The sequence below is a fragment of the Drosophila eugracilis genome, unplaced genomic scaffold (genome assembly GCF_018153835.1).
Source record: "Drosophila eugracilis isolate 14026-0451.02 unplaced genomic scaffold, ASM1815383v1 contig_394, whole genome shotgun sequence".
NCBI lineage: Eukaryota > Metazoa > Arthropoda > Insecta > Diptera > Drosophilidae > Drosophila > Drosophila eugracilis.
Genome location: NW_024573254.1, coordinates 703,401 through 728,777, shown reverse-complemented (window position 1 = coordinate 728,777; position 25,377 = coordinate 703,401). Strand labels below are relative to the sequence as shown.

The window sequence follows — 25,377 nt, the reverse complement described above, 5'->3', positions numbered from 1 at the left end:
TTCTTGATCAGTAGCGAAGTTGATTAAGCCATGACCGTTTGTCCGTCTGTCCGTTTGTCCGTATGAACGCTGAGATCTCAGGAACTATACAAGATACAAAGTTGAGATTAAGCAGGCATTCTGCCATGCCTACTATAACGCCCACAAGCCACGAAAAAATTATTAACCATAATATTATAATATACATATGTCTTCGTTTGACATGAACAATTCTTCGCTATTTATGAAAAAATTTAGGTTACGTTTCTTCTTGTTTTAAGATCTTTCTAATTTTGAAGAATTAGCAAACTAACTAATGATCATTTTAGGTAAAATAAATTTATATATATTCCAAAAACTGAACAACAACCACACATTAACCCCTATGCCTGGTTTTACAATTATTTCAGATTAAAGTTTTTGTGCCACCAAGCGTTGCATCTACAAAGTGACCACTGTTATTTGTGATTTGGTTTGCTATGCTTTGCTGTGGCTGGACATGCACATTGTTTGGTTGAGGAAGCGGAGGTGGAGGCGAAGGAGGATGGTAAAACAGTGAGAAAAGTGGCAGGAAAGTGTGGTTATAAAAGGGGGGGTAGTAAAGGCAGGGTAAAATGGGGGATAAAAGAGGTCAAAGCCTCGCCTCCATATTTGGGTGGAGAAAGTGCACTGCGGTTGGCAATTGTCGGATCAAAAATGAATTTTTGGAATGCAATTTCGGACTGTTGCCAAAGCAAAGGAGGTGGTGGTTTGAGGTCAGTTAGATGCTTAGTACACTGAGAGAAAATTCTTAGTAACTATAAAAGTATAAATTATAGGGGATAAATTGGGAAGTAAAATGGATATTAGAAGGTTGCTAATGATAGGATATGTTAAAAATGAATAAATTTGTTAGCTAAAAAGTAACTAAAGATAAAGGGTGGGCCACAGAAGATTTGCGTTTTAAAATCGCTTTTTCGTAAACCGCAAACATTCTACTAAATATCTGACTCATTGAAAATTACATTGGAAATTTCAAAGTCAAAATTATCGATAGTTCAAAAAGCAAACGCTACATGGGCCAACCTGTATTAAAAGTAAAGGGTGGCCCACGGAACATTTGCGTTTTAAAATCGCTATAAAAATATCAATATTTTCCAATTTTCTTCGAGCGTAAGCTTAACCAATTTCGTAAACCTCAAACCTTCTACTAAATATCTGACAATGACATTCGAAATGTCAAAGTCAAAATTATGGAAAGTTCAAAAAGCAAATGCTACATGGGCCACTTTGTATTTAAGTTCAGTTTAAATGAAAATATTTAATAATTAGATTATATTTTTAGCTATTTACATCTATTTTTGTACATCTTAACTCTATTTAATAGTTAATTTACTAAGATTTTTAGTTACTAACTACGATTAGCAAGATTTAGTAGGCGGAGAATGCAATTTTTTCTAAACAAAGACAAAGCTTAAATATTACCTCTTAAGATCTTAATGTCCAGCAATTCTTTATGCCGCGTCCTTCGACCTTTTTTTTTTTGTTTTGTTAATTTTTAAATCGTGTTTTTAGTTACAATGAAAGCGGGAGACAAAAAAGTTAATCACGTTTAGTTTACCATCACCAAAGAAGTAGAACAAACATTTCAAAAGTGTAATTAAGATTATCGATGTTTTAAGGTCCCATCTAAACATCAACTCACTTGTGGTAAAATTGCGACTGGTATAGGCCACCGACTCCTTGCCATCGTAAATGGTATATGCCTGGACCTGGTAGGTGGCTCCCGGTGTTAGTTCCTTGACGCTGTGCTGGAATGTATTGTCATTGACCTGAAAGGTGCGATTGTAGCTGCTCGATGCTTCCGATAGGCCAAGGACTTTGATCTTAAATGCCGTATAGCTACCCTGGGTGGGTGGTGACCAAAGGATGATGGCATTCTTGCCGCTTCTCACTTGGACAGATAGATTCGAGGGCGGATCGGGAGCTGTAGAAAGAAGAAAAGTTCTTTAATTAGTAACTTTTTTTTTAAACAAATATTAGAGAAAAGAAAGGTAAAAAGCTTTCTTAATCCTAATGCCCTAATGTGCAATATGAGACAGCCTTTTGAAGCCCTGAAAATCCTTCTTCTTAACTACCCCTATTAAAATTAATTCGAAATTAAAGATTACAAGCTTATGATGACTTGGCCTTGTCCTCGAAATGGCTTCCACCATCTAATTGCCTTTTCCTGTTGTCTGGAAGTTGAAGTTTGGCAGAAGTTGGGAAAAACAAAAAAAAACATGCAATCGAAGAAACCGAATACGAGTTGCAAGTCCCACAAATTGCTAATTGCAGTTCGATATTTTCCCATTTTCCCATTTTCCCTACCCCGCCTCCTTTCGAAATGCTTGTAAGCTGCCTAATGAGCAAATCGCACTAAGTAACGAAATCAATCAGACAAACTAACAAGAACCGAGTAAAGCGGCTAACAGGGGGAGGCATTTCGAACATGGCTAAAAGTTGGTTAATTGAAGTGGGAGCTAGGAGAGGGATTACACTGGAGGAAAAATTGTGTTAGCTGGTGTGAAATTTAGTCTTTAAGGTTATGTAAATATTTTTAGAGCGAGTTTGAAAGTTTATTTTACAAAAATAAATGAAATTTCAACATAAGTTTGGCTTTCATTTTACTGAAATTCATTTCTTAGAAGGATTTATAAACTGGGCTTAAAGTTAGTTAATATTTTATCAGCTAAAAGCAGTTTAAACCAAAAATAAACATAAAATTTATCAAGGAAAGACGCTTCTTAAAAATCTTCAAATTTAATATGATAAATTTCTAACAAATTTTAACTTTTATATCAGAAACAAACAAGTAAAAGATTAGAAAAAGAATAGAATTTCTTTTCTCTTTTTGATAATTTCCCCAAACTACACAGAGGGTGAAAACTTAACCAACACCTGGAAAAGACCAGCCAAAAGACAGAATAAAAAAAAACCAGAAGGGGATGATAAAGCTAGTGGGAGTGAACAGAACAAGGTAAAAGCAGAGGGCGTTGATAGCCAGTCCTATGCCTATAAATTACCCAAGGGTCTCGTTTTCGGTAAAATGTAGAAAAGACCAGACGTCAGAGGGAGAAGGGAAAACCGGCAAAATGGTTAAAAGCAAAAGCCGTAACTTATCTTTAACATTTGTTATTTTTACCGCTAACAGAAATGTGAAAAATGCAGTTATTGTCAACGCATTTTCAAGACATTCCTCAAAGTAAAAAAAAAAACAGTTTTCCCACTTTTACAACTTTAATGCTGTTTTTTTTTTTTTTTTGCACAATAAAAACAAAGCTGAACAGCCAAAGAAAGTAAACGAAAATATTTCAAGTTATGGCCAACAATCGATACAGAAAACAACAATAAAAAACAGCAAACATAAAAAACAGAAACAAAGACAAAAACCAAACAGAAACCAGTCATAGGCAACCACTTTTACTTCAAAGCGGACAAAGTTTATGGGTGAAAGGGAGACAACAATAGCTATAAATTAGCAATCAGACAATTATACAGATATAGATATATGTTATAGTGCCCTGATCCTAAGACAACTGCCAGATAATTATAGTTTTCTGAGTTTGTGAGCTCTTTTTGTGGGGTTTTAAAGGAATTTCAAAAGAAAAATCTCAGTTTTTAGGGAACTTAGTTCTTAGCTTTACTAAGCTTTACCCTAACCTAACTAACTACTTAATTAATTACTTATCGTTTAGCGCTCACTCAGACAATTATACAGATATACATATATATGCTATACTGCCCTGATCCTAAGACAACTGCCAGATAATTACAATTTTCTGAGTTTAAGAGTTCATTTTATGCAGTTTTTTAAAGGAATTTTTAAAAGAAAACTCCAGTTTAAGGGAACTTAGCTCTTAGCTCTACTAAGCTTTTTCCTACCCTAACTAACTACTTAATCCAATACTTAGTTTAGTTTAGTACACACTCACCTGTTGTTATCGTCACCGTCCAGGTAAGCCAATCGTGATGCGTGAAGTTCGTGTAGTACAGCCAAAAGTTGTACTTAGTGCCGGGCAGGGCGCGTGAGAATTGGATCTCATCGCCAATTTCCCGGGAGGCAATCGTCGTATTTGGCTCTGGATAACCAAAGGGTGGACTATAGTCCAATCGATATGATGCCCCATCATCCAGTCCGGGATTATTGGGTATGCTTATGGCTAAGTCGGCACATTGAATGCTCTGTAAGTGGTAAAGTAATTAGATAGGAAATTAGAAAACGGTTTAATATAGAGATATAACTTCTGCTTCAGTGGGAAATCTAAATGTATTTTCCATGACATTTTATGGTTTAAAAATAATGCTGTAGAGTTTTTCCCTTATTAATAGACATGGATTAAAAACCATTTAACAAAGATTTCCTTTTTTAAAATTTACAAAATTAATAATTATATAACCCTAAAAGGTTACCCTATTATCCCTTTTGTTGACTTTCTGTTGCAATGTCTTTTCCATTTAAAGTTTATTCTCTGTCATTTTCAGTTAACACAAAAAGTGCAATGACATTGCAGCAACAATACCTGCAGCAGAAGGAAGCAACAAGGACAACAGGGAAACAAACAAAAAGTAACGCCGAGTGACAATTAAATGGTACATAATGATGATGATGAAGGATGATGATGATGAAGGAGGATGATGATGATAAAGGATGATGATGATGAGATGATGATGATGAGAATGTTCCTGATGATGAGGATATTGCAGATAGAGATAGAGCTACTGATGCAGTTGCAGTTACAGCTACAGATAGAGACAGCATGAGCTGCTGTTGACGCTAATGGTTGTCCTTCTTGCCCAGCCCATTTACACAGAGAGAAAAGTGTGCTAAATAGTTGATATTTCAGCTAAATTTAGCTAACTTAAAAACAATTTAAAATGTTTCTACTACTTAAAAAACCTAAAACTACTTTTTCCTTTTCCAAACGTAAAAAAAAAAATAAAATTTTAAAAATTTTCCTTTATTTTCTTTCACTGCACTTGCCGGCATTTCAGTCGCTGTCTGCTGGTGCCAGACGCCAAATATTAACACCGCAAACAATGAGCTCTGCCGGCGCCTCCCACACTCCTTCTTGTTTTCCTGTAAACTCTTCCCTACTCCTACTATCCCCCCTTGAAACTGCCGCGAAAATGAGGCAAACAAAAAAAACAAAAAGAGTAGTAAGAGGATGGATAATGGATTTGGCTAGCAAAAGGGACACAGATGCTGCCACATATCCCGACGGACAGCAGACAGCAGGCGGACAAACGGTGAAGGGGACTCTACGGCACATTAAAGGATTAAAATGACGGAAATGCAGTCGCCGTCGGTGGATATATAGGACTATATGTGACTTAAAACTAGATTTTAATATGCATTTTAAAGGATAAAAGTTTGGTCCAATAATGGTCCAATGGCTGTTTTGTCCAAAATAGAGCTAAGAAACTGCAACCAAATTTTGATTTTTTTAGATCATCTCCATTTAATCAGCACTAGCAGCAAAAAAGCAAAGCAATAATGATAAAAGCAAATATAGGAGCCTTTAGTTTCATTAGATATCTGCATAAAACAGTCACTGTTTTAGCTGTGCGTCTTGTCTGAGCAAAGTTAGAGCTAAGCAACTGCAACAAAGTCGGGCTCTCTGCTACCAAAAGGCGTATACTTGATTTTGGGCACGAAAATTTCAGTTTTTTAGCTATAACACAGCCAAAAACGCTCCAAATGAGGAATGTAATACCTCGTAGGGCTCGTAATTTGATTGCTATGATTCCCAATTGAATTGCATTCAAATCTGGGAAACTTCATTTTTGGCCCATTTTTGAAAATTTTGATGATGGTCCCCCTTATCAAAAAAGCGAAATTTGGGCCAAAATTGACTTTCCCAAAATCGAAAAACGGGTGATAGGGGTGGTTAGTATTGGTCGTTGGCAGCACAAAACAGTCGTTCTTTCGGCTGTGCGTCTTGTTTTGACTGAGATAGAGCTAAGAAACTGCAACTAAACCGGACTCTCTGCTGCCAATGGACGTATACTTGATTTTGCGTTAAGTATATCAGAAGTCAGAAGACAGAGCCAAGAAGCCGTAAATAATATTGTGAATGATCTGGATATAGTTCCTTAGTTTAAGTTTAAGATATATATTTAAGAAAGTCTTAAAAGAAAGAGCAAATTACTTGATTTTTAGTACATTTTGTGAATAAAAAACTTTTTATTGGAAATAAAACTCTTATTAAGCATTCAAAATTGGTAGTCAAATCAATAAAAAAAATCATAAAAAATCTAAATTAATATTAAACTATATTTTCCAAACATAAAACCTAAAACCTAAAACTCACAAAAGAAAACTAAAAAAAACTTAATTAAATAATAGAATCCTTAGACATAAAACCACTCAAAGACCAACTACTAAATGCTTATAAAATAAGCTCCTTCAACATTATCCTTCCTTCCCCAAAAAAAAACCCTATAGAAAAACCCCAACCCCAACCCATTCCATAACTCATATTTATTACAGTTATTACTATCTCAAAATTGACGTTTTTCGAGCCACACAATTTGAACGCTCAATTAGAGAAATGGAAATCAACGAAACCCCTGGTTATCCGCCTTTTCAACCGAAACTATCAATTTCTCCGGGGCGGTTGTACCAAACTTCTGTAATTTCATTTTGGCAGCAATTCAATTCCATCAAATTGCAGGGCTTCATGTTTTTTTTCTTTTTATCTTTATTTTCTAGGGTGGAGAGGCGTGACTGTTCAAATGTTTTCAAATAGCCAAACACAGAAGTTCATAAAAAAACAAGAGCAAGTTGACCATCAAACTGAAAGCGTTTTAATAGAAGAAAGGAAAAAAGTATAATTCAAACACACACATCCAAAATGGCGCCGGAAAGCGTATAAAAAATAAACCTCCTCAACTTGTTGGCTTGATGGATGCCTTTTTTTGTGGGCTAGCAAATAAAAGTCCTCGTTTATGGCAGGTTTATGCGGGCAAGGAGCCAGAACTGCATGATTTTCTGAGATGAAGTTTTGTGTTTTCACAAAAAAAAAGTTCGATTTTTATGTAGTTTAGGTTTCTTTTACTAAGAGCAACTATTAATATTGCAAATCTTAGAATATATTTGAACTTAAAACTGCAAAAATATCACAAAAAAACATAAAATATTAGAAGCTTATCAGCTTCAACTTATCACCTTATAAAATATTTCCAAGGTCTAACTTAAACTTGAATTCCAAGTTTTCACACCATTATAATCGCATAATCAAAGTTCTTAGCGCATTCTTTGTAAACATTCTCAGGGTAATCGCGTATTCCAAGGACGCATGAACCCAGTAGAACGTGCGAAAAATCAGCAGCGCATGCAAACTTAACTCCCTGGCAATTTCCAGCCCACTTTATATTTGACCATTTAGTAAAAAGCATTGTCAGCCTGTTTGATTTGACAGCTAGTTTTTACTCCTCCCTCCCCCCTACTCTTCTCAACAAATCTTTAAATAGAGCACTTAGCGTAGTCCACCTGTCCCCCCCCTGTTCATCACACCAATTCCAATGCATACGGAATGGAGTTTGCCAATTACTGTCGTCACTCACTCAATCAATCAGTCAAACAATCAATTATTTATTATTTATCCATTGCAGTCCGACAGCGGCTGGCTTGCCTGCTTGCCATATTTTCACAACACGTTTAAAGCCAGAAAAAAAAAGATGGCTAAAAGTAAAAAATACAAAAAAGTGAAAAATACAAAAAACTCAATTGCAATTTGCGTTGCGCTTTCGCTACGAAATCGAAATGAAATGTTGGCCAGCAGCAGAGCAGCTATGGCTCAAACTCCACCCCCCTCCCCCCTACCGAATTACCCCTTTTTTTGGTGGGCGCCTAACTGTAACTCTCTTGCATAATTGAATACTTTTCGTTGAGCTTCTTGTTTTCCTTTCTTCATTTCGCTTTTTTTTTTCAACTTGTGCGTCTGTTACTGGCGTTTTCTTTTCTGTGTTTTTTTTTTTGGCCATTACATGAGCACACTACTGCTACTGCTACCCATGGCCCATTAGTCATTAGCCAAGATAATGATGATGGTGTGAAACAGTGATGGTTGCTTTTTTTGTCTCAAGCCAAATAAAACTGTATAAGTTACTGGCAAGATGAAAGTTGATTTAAAGATCAAAGAAAAACTTTGCATAATTATGGTGTCAAAGAGTTTTTCTTGTCTTAAAGAAAAAGAAAATTTGTAAAGTTAGAGCTAACCTAAACCAAAAGTAAAGCTTAACTTTCTTACAAAGCTTATAAAAAGCATATCTGCTTAAACCAGTTGGGAATTTTAGTCTATTAGGTCACTTTCTAGCTTTTAACAGTTAAGAATTTCCTCTATATTTAGCGAGAAAAACTCTAGCTGAACATCACTAAAGTTAATGGTAACATTTTAATGATGATGATGGTAAATTTGTTGATGATTATTAACGCATAGAGTGTGTCAGTCTGGTCAGATTATGCAATTAAATATTCGCAGCGCATACTCCATTGAAGAAGTGAACATATATAGCTATATATATATACGATTCGTTGCGGTTTCGTTTCATTTGAAATGCTCAATTTACACTTCGCATTATTCGCACATGAGTTTTCGCTGGCTGTTTTTATTTGTTTTGCAATTGCTGGGGCACAAACCATTTGAGTTAATTTAACCACACCCAATCCACACTCCTCTCATTCCCATTACCATTCCCCATTCCATGCTTTGTGACTCACATTTCATGTTTTTTATATTTTTTATTTTTGGGTTTTAACCAAAGTTAAAGCCAAAGCAAAAGCCAGGTTTTGTGCAGAAATCTTTAACAATAATAATAATAATATAAAATTAATGGCAATTAACAATGAGCAGCAAGCCTTCGATTTTGTTTTTTAACAGCCCTAAGCCAGACAAGGTCGTGATGTTGCTTTCAAGTTGGTTTAGTGGCCAAGGCTGCTCAAAAACATCCGAGATTTCCAAGGAATTTGTTAGAAACGTTTAAGTCTTTGTATTTATTAAGTAACTTATTAAGTTTAGTATACAAAAAAGTAGATAATAGAAATAGATAATAGTAGATAGATCACTTTTTACTAACAAAAACCTATTACCTAATATAGGGTGGCCCACGGAAGATTTACTTTTTAATATCCCTATAATAATATCAATATTTTCCAATGTTCTTCCAGCGTAAACTTAACCATTTCGTAAACCTCAAGCCTTCTACTAAATATCTCACACCTTAACAATGACATTCGAAATGTTAAAGTCAAAATGATCGACAGTTCAAAAAGCAAACACTACATGGGCCACCCATGTATTAACACTAAATCCAGCACAACTTTATTAAGTTCCCTTATATTAATCTCCATAAATTTACCATATTTACTTAATTTTATACAATATGTGTATTTTAAAAATTCCAACATTTAAACAATATTTATTCGTCATGTTTTTGTTTTTTCTGTGATTTTGTTTGTCCGTGCTTTTCAGCCATGAGCCAACTAAAGAAACATGAACTTCAACTTCGGCCGTTGCTGTCGCTGTCGCTGTCGCTGTCGCAGCTGCTGCTGATGCAGACCGGCCAAGGCAAACAAAGGCCAAGAGCAAACAATCAAACAGACAAACAAATGCAAAGCAAACATTGCGAGCGAAGCAAACAAACAAACAAACAAACAGCAATAGCAACGCAGCATCGAGCGAGTTTCATTTTAAATAATTAAACACAGTAGCCAAAACGGTTAGGTTAACAACTCCACAACCGTAATAGCCAAGTATTCTGGAATCAGTTAAAAGGACCAAGTTATTAAGAGAGGATTTGAAAAGGTTTAGGGTTCTAATTTTAGAACAGCAGTTCAATTTGTAACTTGATTTTGGCATTTTAAGTTTATTCATAAACTAAAATTCGTTTTTAACTTAGAAATTATTAAGAATTACCTTCAATATTCCAATATTTTCATATAGTTTCCCATTTTGAATCTCTTCCAAGTAACACACTCACCTAACTCCACCTACAGCTTGACCCAAATAGTTTCTTTTTAGCCACAATACAAATTGAATAAAAATCCAAGTACCAGTAAAACTATTCCCAAGGCTAGAATTTCTCTCTCAAGCTCAAGGCATTCAGTGAAAATATAATATATAAAAAAAAAACAAAAAAAGAAAGCTAGAAAGATGGGAAAATACGGGCTCACAAGTTAAAAGTTCAACGTCATCTCAGGTGGGACACAGAAACAGACACAGCCTATGAATAAAAGAATGCCATAGAAAATGCCAAGGTACCAGAAGCAACAATAACTAGAACAATGGCAACCAAACATGAGACAAAAACAACAATGACAGCAGACCCAACAAGCAACAAACAACTGAATAAAGTAAATCTGGACATTTTCCAGAGATAAACAATCACAACAATAACAACTAGAGCACATTTTATTATAGTGCCATAGGTTTAAGGATAAAACCAGGTAAATACTAGTCCTCAGGGTTGATGCCTTGCCTCTGTCTAAGCTTCTCCGCTGAGGTATTTAGTTGGGAAAATAAGTTTAATTTTGTTTATTTTATATCTTTCTCCTACTCGTTTTACATTTCAGCTTTATATTTATATTGATATTCTGCAGAAGAAACGCTGATTAACTGCTTTTTCTTAACATAGCAAGGCCACTCTACATATTCTGCAGGAAACCTGCCTCAGAAAAGGTCACACTGCCGTTTGATAAACCCAAAGCTAAAGCCAGTCTCAACATAAATCTTAAACATTTTTTAACCCGGTAGTTGTTAATAGTTAACATAGATATATTTTAGCATAAAACTTTTACTTATCCCTCGCCCCGGAACTCTACAAATAACAGAGCACTTGACTTGTCTATGACTTGCATGGTTACTGGGGCTACCTGACCGAAAGGCAAAAGCGCAATTAGCATAAAGTGCTCTACTCTGGGTCTCAAGCTTGTTCGTGTCTCTGACAGTCAACTGACAGTCGGTTATGCATAGCATTAGCCAGTGGCGTTAGGAAAAGGGGGCCAGAAGTTACAGAACTTCCATTAAGAAATTTAAATACTTATTGCAAATCAAAGAAAATCTTTCGTTGCCCTAAGTAATTTCTCTCTTTAACTACTTCTTCTTTTCCAATAACCCCCTTTTAAAACTACTGCCTAAGCCTCTGGTCTCTAGACACTGCTGTAGTTGCTAGTTCTTTTGCCCATTCCTGTTGCTGTTGCTGTAGTTGCTGTAGTTGAAGTGTGAAAAGTTGGCGGTTGAATTGCAGGTTTCAGGCGAAAAGGTGGAGAAGGAAGAGAATGTCGAAGGAAGAATGAGGGAGTGGTAGAGGTAGATGGGAGGTTAAAGTAAAGAGTGAACAATAAAAAGTGAGTAAGAGGGCGTGGCGAATAAGGGGTAGGGGCGGACATATGCATAAGTTGTCTGTTCATTGCGTGTTTTTACATATCAAAAAAAATGGAAGAAACTTATTTTTGTTTGCTCTTTTTATAAGATTAATCTGCTAAAAACATAGGAGGTCTAGAAATAGGTTAGAAATTATAGTAAATTAGAAAGGTAGGAAACTTTTAGACATTGATATTATCTATTGACATCCCTAGTTCTCCTTTTCCCTTCTTAAAAGTTCATTTTTATTCACTTTTCCCTCTCTCTTCTCTTTATTAACAAAATTTGTATTTAAAATGTTTTTTTTTTCAGATAAATCTTATTCAAAGTTAACTGTTAACTTTTCAGTGTACTCTACTCTCCACTCTCCCACCTCAATTACCTCAATTTATGTTCATTTGTTGCTTCTCCTTCATCTCCCTCTTCCGCAGAAATTGCCATTCATTGCACGTCTCGTTTAGTTTTTTTTTGTTTTTTTTGGGATATGTTTTTGTTTTCAGTTGCTTTTCTTTTCAGTTTCTTTTCTTTTCTATTATTTCTTCTTTTTGTTGGGTTTCTTCTTGTTGCTTTATTCGTTTCTTTTCGATTTGCAGCCACTGTGTGCGCTCTGAGCTGAGCTCAGTTAAGTTGAGCGAGCAAGCCAGCGACTATTTAAATCGCTTGCCCATCTCACACCACCTAACCAACCAACCAACCCACCCACCCACCTCCCGCATTTCACCTTTCTTTTATTGGTTAATATGCGTGACTAGAATTGCTCGATTGTTTACGTTGTTTGTTTGTTTTGCTTGTTGTCATAACAGCGCTAGTTATCAGTTTATCACCATTATCCGCAACTTTATTAACTGACAACGAAAGCCGGAAACTTAAATTGAAACAGAAAATTGTCTGCAAGTTGAAATTGAAGATGCTCGGAATTAAGCGGGAAATGTCTTAAAGTTCAACCGATCATTATTTTTCGCCTACAACTTCCGCTATATATATTATGGAAATCATGTCTGGGAATGTACACTAACTTGTGGTTAGTAACTTTGCATATAAGTAAAGATTATAAAGAGTTTTGATATCAATATCTTTGTCTTAATAAAATTGATCAGGTTTCCACAGTAAGTTTATCTCAACATTTTACCATTTTCATTATTTATTTTTCCCCGCTTTCCTTGCTAATATCATCAAATAGCTCTTGAGCTTTAGTTCCCTTTCCCTTCCACACTTTGAAAAGTGCTCAATTTTGCAATTACAAAACGATTTCGATGCCAGACGACGGCAGACGGCAATCAACAAATGTCCCAAAGGAACCTCAAAAGCCAAAAGCCTCAACGTTGGTCAGGGGAAGTGTCTAAGTAGCTTCGGTTCCTTCGCCACTTCTACACTTTTCCCTTCTCTGCCATTTTCCTTTTTGCCATTTTCCATTTGCACTGAAGATGCCCAAAGGTATAGAAAAGTATTTTGTGAATGGCTCAGCCCATAAAGCACAGACAGACAGCGGAAAGGACAGCATATTGTGGAGACTTGAGTTAGGCTACCCAATATAAGGACATACATATTTATGCACTAAGAGAAAAGTATGGGTATTAGATGGGATTTTAATGGGTGAAGGTAAATTATGTTTAGGTTTATTTTTATGATTTTTAGCTGTGAAATTTCTTCATTAAATTTAACATAAATTAAGGTAAAAATTTTCAGAAATTTTTAAATTTAACCGGAGGTTAAGCAACTTTTGATTTAGTTTAGTTTTAGTTTGGTGGCTTATAAATTCTATGCTTTTATAAATTTTTAAGTGAAAAAACATTAAAAATATAATCCAAAAGTTAACCAAAAACTTTTTCCTTAACCGGAGGTTAAATTTGAAAGATTTGTAAATTTTACCATAAAGTACTTTTCTCCAACTGTAGAGCCACACTAACACTAGAACTGACTTGGTTAGCCTGCCTTTAAGGAAACTACAGTTTGCCTTTTGCCTTTGACCAGGCAGGCAATTTACCAATGAAACTTTTACACTGTTGACATGTGTATGCCCCATGCATGGTTGTGTATATGTGTGTAGAAGTTAGAAACTTGCAGACAAAGTGGAACAGGGGATAAAGGAGCGACACAGCGCGCAGTAAGAGAATTTATTAGTTGCCTTTCATGGCAAATATTGTGACAAATGGGCATATAAAAGGAGCCAAAGGTGCCGGGAAAACTGGGTGGCAATGGTGGGAGAATGTTGGAAAATAGGCAAGAAGAGGAGGAAAAGGAAGGTATGCCATGTCTAGGCGCAGTTTGAGTGTGTGTGTGGGTGAGTGTGTAGGAGGTATATTTTCGCTTATACATGTGCAGGCACCTGCATAGGAAAGTGAGTGAGCATTAAAAAGTTGCCGTTACACAGACGAGGCGCCATCTTGATAATTGCTTAATACAGGATACAAACGAGACAGGTAGACTTGTTGGAAAGAGACAGGTGGCAAATCACAGGAAGTTCATTTAAGAGCTTAACATTATCATAATTATGTTTTAATGTCAGCTTAGAGATTTTTAGAGTTAATATTTAAGGAAATTTTAATAAGATTTGAAATCTAAAAACAAGAAAATTTCAGGAAAATGCCTTCTGAAACTTCTTTCCAAGCTTACAGAGCTATAAAAAACAAACATTCTGCCACTAATAACTTAACTTTACTTTTTAAACCAAAAAGAGTGAAAACCTGTTAGCTTTTCCACTACTATCATTATATTTTCCACACCTTGCCATTACCATTTGTCTGCTTATCAACTTTTATACATATCGAATGTGTGTATATGGAAATTGCAAAAGCCAGAGGGGGGAAAATTGTCAAGTGCTTGCTGTTGTTTTTTCTCATGTAAAATGTATGTTCATTGTAAGTGCAAAAATATGTACAAGAATATGTTAATGTAAGCGATATAAGTACAGTAAATACTCTTTAAAAGTTATCAATAAAGGTAAATGTGACATTTTTCTTAAAACAAAAACTAATTTTAATTGCAATTTTTCAGAGTAAATCAGTTGCTAATTTTAATATTCTTTAAAAACAATTTTCTAACTATTTTTTCGTAATTAAATTTCTCAATTTATTCATCACCTATAACCCGCTTATATTATTATAATTTCCTTTCCGTTTCCCATATTAATTATTCAGCAAATTTTGAAGCTCAGACAGGGGAATTCCCAACCCTGAAATTTTATGCACTTAAACGGATTTTAAAATTATTATTATTGCAACTTATTTGGCCAGATTTGCGACCCCAAATATCCATAATTAATATCCATTTCATTGGTTTGCCCTTTTGAATCAGCAATTTTCACCGCCCATTTAATGAAAAATTGTTTAAATTTTCAGCAAAAATTTACACTTTAAAAAAGGAGAAACCCCTTTTCATGTAGCCAAGTTTTTCCTTCTGCGAATTGCATAAATTATGCTTTAAATGAGGGAGAGCCCTCCCCCCTTCGCTTGAGGGTCTGCAGTTAGCTTCTCCCTTATATGCAAAAATCATAATAACAAAATGCAAAAAAAAGTAAAGGAAAAAATCAATATTTAATGCCAAGACAGCGAGAGGAGATGGAAACAATTTTCCACTGCCAATTCTCCTTAGCCTGCTCTTCTCCTTTCCCATCCTTTCTTTCTTTTTTTTTTTTGGTAGAAAACTTTTTTCGCTGAATATTATTCCTTGCCTTTGCCATTTTCCTTGCTGCTGCTCAGCGATGCGTGTCCTGGCTAGGGATACAAAATGAGAATATTTTTTGAAGGGGGGAACCTAGAAATGGAAGGAAGTTCCCCTTAAAGGATCGCAAATTTGGCCATTTAAATGGAAAAGCTTTGCTATTTGGAGTAAAAGTCATAAATTATGAGCTATAAATCAGCAGAAAGCAAGTATTTTTCTCATAAAAAACAAATTTGAAACACATTTGCTGGTAAATTTTCATATTGATAAGGAATTTCGGGTCTAATTTGTATATATAGAAAATGGCCCATGTAGCGTTTGCTTTTTAAACTATCGATAATTTTGACTTTGACATTTCGAATGGCATTGTCAATGTGTTAGATATTTAGTAGAAGGTTTACGGGTTTACGAAATGGTTAAGTTTTTGGATATTTTTATAGGGATTTTAAAAACGCAAGTCTTTCATGGGCTTTCTGTAGCTTTCCACCATCCCCCTTTATCTAACTTTTAATCGTAGTCATCCAAGCTTATAGCAAAATTAGCAAAGATCTGCCAAAAGCTATATAGATAAGCTAAGTTGATGGCAAAATCAGGTTATGCAATATGCGAAATCAATAAATTAGCATTATTAATGGACCTTGTCGAATGCCCATCTCGGGGAATTAACCTTAATCTATCTTTTGTAGTCTTTTCCCCTTTTTTCTTATTTCTCCTTTTCCTTTTTCTTTCCAATTTCGAATTTCGTCTCTCTCTCTCTCTCCCTTTGACATTTTGCCAATGCAAAGCTTTCTTGGTTTTGGCCATGTCAAATGTCAGTTAGGATTTTCACCCCTTTTTTGGCTCAAAAAGGAAAATGGGGTTGGGCAAATCGTTAGAGACGGTTAACCTATTTTCCTTCAACGAACATCACGACCAAGAAGAAGCAGGTTTTGATTTATTTTTGCAGAGATTTCATACGATTTGTTTATCATTTTGTCAATTTGGTTTGGGAATAACTATATAGCTAGCTATATATCTGATTTAAGTTTGGATTTTAGCTAGCATTTAGTTTCCTTTGTAATTTTTTCAATTTCAACTTTTCTCTACTAACTAGTAAGTCCATTTAATCCTAATTAAAACTTAGCTGCTGCCGCTTGCAGCATTTTAATTAAATGACTTCGACTTGCACTTTGAATTTGCATTTGCTCAGCCACTTCTGTTTTCTTCTGCTGTTTTTCTGCAATTTTAGTATGTGCAACGGAACGTGGCAAGGCCTTAGCCCCAATTCAGCTGGCTGAACTCAATCCTTAAAGGATTTAAAGCGAGAGAGAGAGAGGGAGAGAGAGGAGGAGGAGAATCTCTGGCAATCGGTTCTTAGCCTAGATGGCTGTCTAAATCCTGGCAGATTGATGCCAAGGCAGATGGTTTTCAAATCGCTGATTTGGGACAAAATTAACAGCGTTTTTCCCCCCAATTAATCTGGCCATCTCGCTTAGTTTTTCCCAAAAGAAAATGCAATCTTTATTGTTGATAAAAACTGCTGGAAAAACTATGTCACACTTGTAATTAAAAACTTTGTTGCCTCTCCGCGAAAGAGCTACCCCCTTTCCACATTGTAATGCCACCACCACAAACTTATTTCCCTATAAAATTTCCCCACTGCTACACTTTTTATGTGCAATTCTTTTTATGTGCAACTTCAAAACGGAATGACAAATGTTTATAGCCCAACTCCCGATCCCCCTCTCAGTCACAAACAAAAAAATTGCAACTTTGTTGATCGAAATTTATAGTTTTAACCAAAATGTTACCAGAACTTAGCTTTATGTTTAAGTTTTCCCCACACTGCATTGCAATGTCAAAAGAAAATGTGTGGAAATGAATGTTTCTAAACCTCAGACGCGTTAATTGAACCACGCCCACTGAGGCATTAACGCCCATGCCATGCCATGCCATGCCAATGTCCAAAGAGCAACATTTTAAGCAACATAAATATTTACGCAAAAAAAAGAAAAAGAAAAAGAGAAGAAGAAACGCAGCATAAAAGAGAGTGAAAACTAAATGGACTGGGGGAGGAGGTGGGCTTTGGAAAAGCCTAGGAAAATTCAAAAACTCCATTGGTGGCAGAGATGGCAGAGGTGCCTCTATAAGACCTAAACTAAACTGGGCTAGGCAACATTTAGATGAATGGCAGAGGGCGGCCAGACTATGAGTGGGGTTATATGGTGAAAAAGCACTGGGGGAAAAAGGGGTAAAGAAACTTAGGGAATCGAAAAAAAATCTTAAGGGCAATGAAAACACTTTTAAAAGTGTCTAAAAGTAGGCAACAATATGGATTTTAAGGGTGCAAGAAGCAAGGTTTATCTTCATTCTTTTTAGAATTTACTTTTAGGGAGATTTATGAGTTATTTTCCAACTCCAAAAGCTAACCAACAACATGTTTGTTAGTCTAAAAAGAGTTCTTAGAGATATGAATCAAAAATGTAAAGAAAATATATCAGATTTTTCAGTTTTCAAATCACTTTTAAAGCCTCTTTAAAACAAATCTCTAAAAATCTAACTTAAAACTCAATTTAAGTTTAGACTTCTTTCTCATATTTCAAGCTATCAAAACCTAAATCAATATAAAAATCTTAAATTTCATTAATTCCCCATCTTATTTCGTAGAACTTCTTACTCTAGTTAACCCCACTTTCTCTCAGTGCCCTCTGGCTTAGTTCTCGACTGGCGTTCGTTATGAGCCCATGGAGCCCAACCAGCCGCCGTCGACACTTGAAAGTGTCGCAAAGTTTTCTTTTTTTTTAACGCTATTTTTCCACATTTTTTTTTCTAGTTTGGCAAACAAACAAACTGTAGAACAACAACAACAACAACAACAAAAGCTCAACCTGCCGTGCACCATTAATTGAAGTTTGTTGAACCAAAAAGCTGTTTGCAAAAACCACAACCAAACCCACTCTATACCCACTCTATACCCACTCTATATATATATATTCCTTACTATATAGCTGGCTAACACATTTTCAGATTCTGATGGTTTTTGATGATGCTAAAAGATAGATACATAGTTGCAAACTGTGCGGGTGGCAAACAAAGTATCTGGGCTATAGAAACGATAGCTGGTGGGACCAATTTTTGGCGTGGCCAAACTATACACCTCTGCCAGTGTTGGGCCAAAAGAAAATGTATTGAGAAGCGTTGAAGTGCATAAAAGTGCCAAAAAGTTGAAGATTTCTCTTGCCAAAAGCAAAACTTTTTTTTGGCCAACTTTGGGTATTGCAACACATTGAATTGGCGGAGGAAAAGCGAGGAAAATTTCTCAAGTGACAAATTAAAAGAATGCACTTTCTTGCGGGCTAAAACTTTTAATGAACTTTTTAATTTATTAAGTTGCATTAATTAGGAAATTGAAACTGTCATAAAATTGTAGTTTTTTAGCAAATTATTGAAGAAAAAAGAAAATCTCTGACCTAAAAGTCATTGAAAAATCTTATGAAAAGAATTTAACTACGCGGTTTTCCGGTGAACCACAAAATGTATCTCAAGTACTTTACCGCTCGAGTGCTCAAGCATTTCCTATTTTAGTAGGTTTTCCTTCTCTCAACCCATTTTGGGATTTTCCAGCGATTTCACTTCGCATGAAACTCAAACCGCAAAGAGCTCAAGTATGCAGTACAAGACACTCGCACATATTTAGATAAGGTTATCTATGTGTTTGTACTTTTCATACTATATAGATATATATATATATATATATGACAAAACCAGGGCGCGACTTTTGTGCATGATGCAAGTTTTCATCTTCAGTTTCTCTACCGCCCTCGCCCCTTCTTGTTTTGTTATATTTTTCATTAATGATGTAATTTGGTGTCATTGTTATAAGCGACAGCGACAGCGACAACAAACTACAACAATGCATCGCATTTCCTACTTGACAGGCAGCGTCAGTTAGTCATTGCATCAGTTTGCCAGCACTAGCGGGAGTGCTGTTATGTTTACAGTTAGAAAAATAATCTAAATAATCTAATCTAAGCTTCTTGGAAAAATCATTTAAATAAAGATGATTTAAGTTTGGGAAGGTTTTTATTTTCAAAGAGAGGAAACCTCTTAAAAGGATATCTTTTTTGCAAAAAATTAATGCAGAATGAATGTTAAGACTTAAAAAACAAACTCAAAGAGGTATTACGTTCCATATTTATACTATTATTGGTTTAGGTATGAACAAACTTCTGATATTTTTAGCGCAAAATCAAGTATACTTCCATTGGCAGCGACAGTCCGGTTTAGTTGCAGTTTCTGAGCTCTATCTCGGCCAAAACAAGACGCACAGCCGAAAGAACGACTGTTTTGTGCTGCCAACGACCAATACTGACCACCCCTATCACTCGTTTTTCGATTTTGGGAAAGTCAATTTTGACCCAAATTTCGCATTTTTGATAAGGGGTACCATCATCAAAATTTTCAAAAAATGAGCCAAAAATGAAGTTTTCCAGATTTGAATGTGAACCAATTGGGAATCATGGCAATCAAGTTACGAGCCCTACGAGGTATTACATTCCTCATTTGGGCCGTTTTTGGCTGTGCTATAGCTAAAAAACTGAAATTTTTGTGCCCAAAATCAAGTATACGCCTTTTGGAAGCAGAGAGCCCGACTTTGTTGCACTTGCTGAGCTCTAACTTTGCTCAGACAAGACGCACAGCTAAAGCAGTGACTGTTTTATGCAGCTCACAACCAACACTTTAAGCCCCTATACCCACTTTATACAGTGGTGTACTGCTCTTTTGCTGCGAGGGCTGATTTCATGGCTAAAAAATCAAAATGCAATATTTGTTGCGGTTTTTCAGCTCTAGCTCGGCCAAAACAAGACGCACAGCCAAAAGAACGACTGTTTCGTGCTGCTAACGACCAACACTAACCACCCCTATCACTCGTTTTTCGATTTTGGGAAAGTCAATTTTGATCCAAATTTCGCATTTTTGATAAGGGGTACCATCATCAAAATTTTCAAAAATGGCCCAAAAATGAAGTTTCCCAGATTTGAATGCAAATCAATTGAGAATCATAGCAATCAAAATACGAGCCCTACGAGGCATTACATTCCCGTTTTGAACCATTTTTGGCTGAGCTATGGCTAAAAAACTGATTTTTTGCTCGTAAAATCAAGTATACGTATATTGACAGCAGAGAGTCCGGTTTTGTTGCAGTCTCTTAGCTCTAACTTTGTCAAAACCATAAGCAGGGCTAAAACAATGACTGTTTTATGCAGCTAACTATCGAAACTTAACATTCGTATACTTACTTTAAGCGTAATTGTTCTGATTTTTTGGTGCGAGCTCTGATTTAATGATAGAGGTCACGACATCAACGCAACCGAAGCCCTCAGAAAGGAATAATGGATCACAGTCAATTAAAAGCGCATCCAAATTTAAAGTGAAATAAATAACAAGCTCTAGATTTGGACCAATACTGGTTTAGCTATGGACAAAATAGGATACTTTTTAAGGGAAATCAGCATAAAAGTAGGCAATGGAAAAAAACCTACTAAAACTCCACTGACTTCCCGCTCCCACTTTAATACCACGCAACTTATACAGTTTTATTAAATATTAATCCTCAAAAAAATTATCATAATTTTTCTTTCTCTGCAGGAAAACACAATGGCAATGCGGGGAAAATTACAGCCGGCTGGCACGCCCTTTTCTTGGTCCTGAAACTCAAATTAATTAACATTTTTGCTGCTTTCATTTTGCAGCAGGAATGGAGCTCCAGCCACTGCAGGATTAGGCAGTAACTTACGGCAGCTGTGCGGCAATTTGCATTTGCCAAACTCCGAAATGGAAGAAACAGCAGCAGAATATTAAAAGACACAGTCAAGAGAGATAGATATAGAGAACAGAGATAGAGATAGAAAAAGAGACGCCTGCATAGGGACAAGGAAAGACGGAATGCTTAATAGAATTTGCAAGTTTTATACTTCAAATGTCAAGATATAGTCAAGAAAAACTTGAAGAATTTGTAAATACATAAAATTTAAGAAACTTCTTAGAAAGGAAACTGAAAAGTTAACTCCTTAAAAGTATGAAAAACCATAAAATCTAATCTAATAGCCAACTTCTAGTTAAACCAATCAAGTAAATCTTAAACAATTAGATTGATTTTACAGATAAATCGCTCGAACTCATTAAATTTAATGAAAAATACACAGGGTGTGGACTGTAAATGGCCCTGTCTGGGAGCCTTTCCGGCCCGTCCTCAGCTCACCTTAAATATTTGCAAAAGAAATCCTTGAGTAATACTAGAAGAAAATTGCTATACTTTTCACATTGTGGACGGTGTCGTGTGGGCTGTAAGCTTTTTGTTTTGTTTACTTTTTGAGGCCGCAGGCGATGGAAATATTTGAGCAAACCATTTCTGGTTAATAGGGAAATGGGAAATGGGTGGGAAAAAGTGGAGGGAATAGGAGCTGGAATAATAGGGAATGCCGGGTGGTAGAAAATGGCTATGGCTTTTGGCTATGGGCCACCTGTATACATACACACATCCTTTCAAGGACATTATGGCAGATTCAGGGAGGCCACAAATCAACGTCTACGTTTTTTCCATTTCCATTCGCATTTCCTCTTTTTATTCCTTTCCATGTGCCGCCTATTGTTTGCGCTTCCTCCATAAAATCTCCAACTCCTTTTTCTGCATCTTTGCACTCGACTTTTCTTCTTCCCGTTTATTTTTTTTTAATGTGGAATTTTTTTTATAAAAAAAATGGGCGTAGACTGCACATAAATTTGCATTTTTTCCTCACAAAGAAAATTTACCATTTTAATTTGCCTAATTTACTGCGAAAAATCGCAAAACAAATCCCTTTTTTCTTTCTACCCTTTTAAAGGCAACGCCTCCGTTCCCTTATTCTCCCTTTATTTTCCCTTTATTTTCCTCTTATTTTTATGACGTCTTATCCCATGACATTTTATGGCCATCAAAATCACATAAGACGTCAAAGAAATAAAAAGCCAGAGGATGGCGAAAAGAAAGTTTGCCCATCAAAGGAAAAAAAGGGTTGAAAGGCAAGGAAAGGGAAGGGAAGTCCAAGGCGAATTTAATGAATTGATTGATTGATAGAATGATTAATAGGTTGGCAAATGGGATATGAATAGAAACTTGAAAAATACTACAGCTTAAACGAGGAAATTCAATTGAGGAATCACAGGAAGAAAAACTAAAAGCCCATAAAAGTAGGCAACTAAAATTTGACAGAAAACTTGTAGTAATAATTTGATTTTATTTTTAAGACACACATGCAAGGACTTACTTCCTTCAACCTCTATTCAGCATCTCTAAATAATCCAATTAGATGGTGTTGTTGATACCCAAAAACACAACCCAAGAAAGGCAATACACAAACACACACACACACACAATCAGAGAATTAAATTGAATTAAATGCAGACAGGAGAAGTCTTCCTCCTGGATTTTTTGAAAATTCTATGGAAAATTCAAAGGGAAATCTATGCAGAAAGGAAACTTTCACTGTCTGAACGGAATATGAATATTTCCTACTTTAATATTATTACTACATATTATATATATATATAGAAAAGACACACATACACACTCAATTTTTGGTTTGTTCTTCATCAGGAAGAACTTTACGGTTGGCAAAAGTTTCATTTCATTGGGGGCGGCCACATACAAAAAAAAAAAAAAAATCCTTTTTTCTTGCAAAAGATTTGTGCAAACAATTTTCAGCCACAAAATGTGTGTGTGTCTGCACATACATAAATTGCTACCAATGTGTGGGTGTTTTCTATATATGGTGTATATGTGTATGTGTGGGAGTGTTTACAAATGTGTTTGCCCTGTAGCCATTTCAGGATCCGCTCCTTTTTCCACTTTTCCCGGGGAACCTTTTCCCCTGGCGTTCTGTTTACGGTTACAAAGAGTTGCCTGAAAGTGAAGCTAGCTGTACAGTAGGTAATCTCTATGTTTAACAGGTGATTTTGCTATGAAACTAATGCCTTTCTATTTTTAAATATTTTTGGAAATTTTACTATATTTGTAAAAAAAAAATATTGATTAGAGAAACTCCTTTAATAAATATTTTTAAAATTTTACAGAAATCTAACATGTTCACTGTACTTGCTGGACCTTTTCCGCACTTTCTCCACTTTTGTTTCTCCAAAGGGAATACCTACAAAAAACGGGACTCTCTCTCTGTCTCTTTCTTGGTTGCCGGCAAAATCTTGGAATGCCGGGCAGACAAATTCAATTTGTTTTCTCCTACAAAATGTTTCTTTCAAAGAGGAGGGCACAAAAGTAGGCGGGCCAGAAAAAGCCAGAGCTAGAGAGTGGGAGTGGCAGATGAAGCCCAACTATGTGAAAGCGGAAGCTGCACAAAAAAAGGCCGACAGAAGAAGTACGAAAAAAAAAAAATAAAAAGCTGCGAAAGCAAATGTCGTATTTCTGGTACAGTGGGTGCTCTTGAGAATGTTTAGTTATTAAGTTAAGAATTATTTAACATTATTTTTAACTATAGAATATCTTAAACAAAATCATCTGAAGTTTCTTATAAAAACAAATAAATAATATGAACACTCAAAATAAAATACTTTAACTTTCAGAAATGTAAAGTTACCACTGTTCCAGCGTTGCCAGGCAGCCAAAAAAAAACCGAACAAGAAGAAGGAGGAAATATTAAATGAGCATTACAACTACACATTCTACACCCGGAACCGGTGAACTTTTTTTTGTTGTGATTTCTTCTTCTTCATCTTCTTCTCTCTTCTTTTTTTTTTGCTATGCAAAAGTTACAACAACAAAGGACAGTCTCGTCTGCGTAAAGAAGCGACGATAACAACAAATGCAGACAACAAAAGCCACAATGAACAGAAAATGCTTAATAAAAGGGAATAGAGAAAATCAATATATTTCGGCAGATACACACACACACACAGAGAGACTAACACTAACACACTCCTGTCGAGGAGTTGCCGGCAAAACTTTCGTATACGTATAAGCCATGCGGTGAAACAGCCCAAAGCGTTTGTGCAAAAGAGAAGGACAGAATAGCGGAAGGTAGAAAGGACAAGCGCATGGCCAAAGGAGATGGCACGATTGTTGCGCAGTAAATGCCGTTAGATAAATGCGAAAACAGCGGCGAAAATTTGAATTTCTATGAATGAACGGAGCGAAAAAAAACGTGGGCGTAAGACAGAGACACAAAATAGTGGGCATCATTCAGGAAAAGTCTTGATGTTATTCTTTTTTTTTTTCGGCAAGTTTCTGTTGTTGTTGTTTTTTTACGCTCCTCCACTTCCGTTATGCTTGCCGTGTTTATTTACATGTGTGTTTGTTTATATCTCAGTGCATTTTCCATGGGCAGTTTTTTGTATCTCTGACCCACTTGTTAAATCCCACAAAAATTCATTGATTAATTCCGACAGCCTTTGTTGCTTGCTCTTTTTTGGGGGTCTTTGTTTTTGATTTATACATTTTTTATTATTTTTATGATGCTTTTGTTAGGATATTCATAGATTTTAGGGATGATATAAGGTTTAAGAAGTATAGTTCTCAGTTACTTTTGCTAATATTTCCATAAAGAACACTTTATAGTTATCTTTTTATCAAAAATAAATCACAAAGATTAAATTTATGCTTACTTTTTAAACAAAAAGTTATTCTTTCCTTGTTTTATTTTGAATTTTATAGAATTTCTTATCAAAAGTTTCATCTTTTTTAAGCTTTTGACATATCCTATCAAAAAATCCGCCCCTTTCTCCAACTTTAAGTTTTCATTTTTCGTTTTTGACTTTTCCATTTGGCCAACATAAAATGAGTCGCTTTGGAAAATGTTAAATCAAGCGTTACTGATGCAATTAAAAAGGCCAAAAGGCGGCGGAGGAAATGTACAGAAGGGATATGCCCCAAAGGCCAAACAGGACAACACCACGACGACGACGAGAGAAAGTGAAAAGCTATGAAGGGGGGATGGGCAAACGGGAAAACGTAGACAAACGAGTCCTTCACTGCAAACTGCATGTAATTGCATGGAAAATTAGCTGTGACACCGGTTGTGGAAAGAGTGGAAACACGGGGGATTGACAGAGGTGATTTCCAGCAGTTAATGAAGTCCAGCGGTTAGTCAGTCCCTCAGACAGGTAATTTGATTTAGGTTCATGCATAGTTCAGTTTATTTGCCCGCATAGGTCATCCCCCCCTCTCCCCCACCTAACAACAACGATCAATATGTACTCGTTGGTATGTCCCTTTTGCAAATCTCCACCTTTCCATCTGTCACACAAAATTGCAGAAACAAGAGCAAAACAATTCCCTTTTTTTTCTTTTTGCTACTTCAGCTCTTTTCCGTTTCATACACTTTCC

At 35.8% G+C, this 25,377-nt stretch overlaps 1 protein-coding gene across 4 annotated transcripts in view; it reads right to left on the bottom strand.

The window, feature by feature from the left end:
- Positions 1 to 25,377, bottom strand: part of LOC108109942 (tyrosine-protein phosphatase 10D) — a 47,478-nt gene that overhangs the window by 8,349 nt on the left and 13,752 nt on the right. For 2 of the 4 annotated variants that reach the window (XM_017218746.2, XM_017218744.2), the window contains exons 2-4: positions 3,933 to 4,182; positions 1,664 to 1,945; positions 1,444 to 1,491 (exon numbers count right to left, since the gene is read on the bottom strand). In XM_017218746.2, the coding sequence (XP_017074235.1) occupies positions 1,444 to 1,491; positions 1,664 to 1,945; positions 3,933 to 4,182 (580 nt within the window). The remainder of the gene's footprint in view (positions 1 to 1,443; positions 1,492 to 1,663; positions 1,946 to 3,932; positions 4,183 to 25,377) is intronic. The other 2 variants (XM_017218747.2, XM_017218745.2) reach the window with 1 other exon arrangement.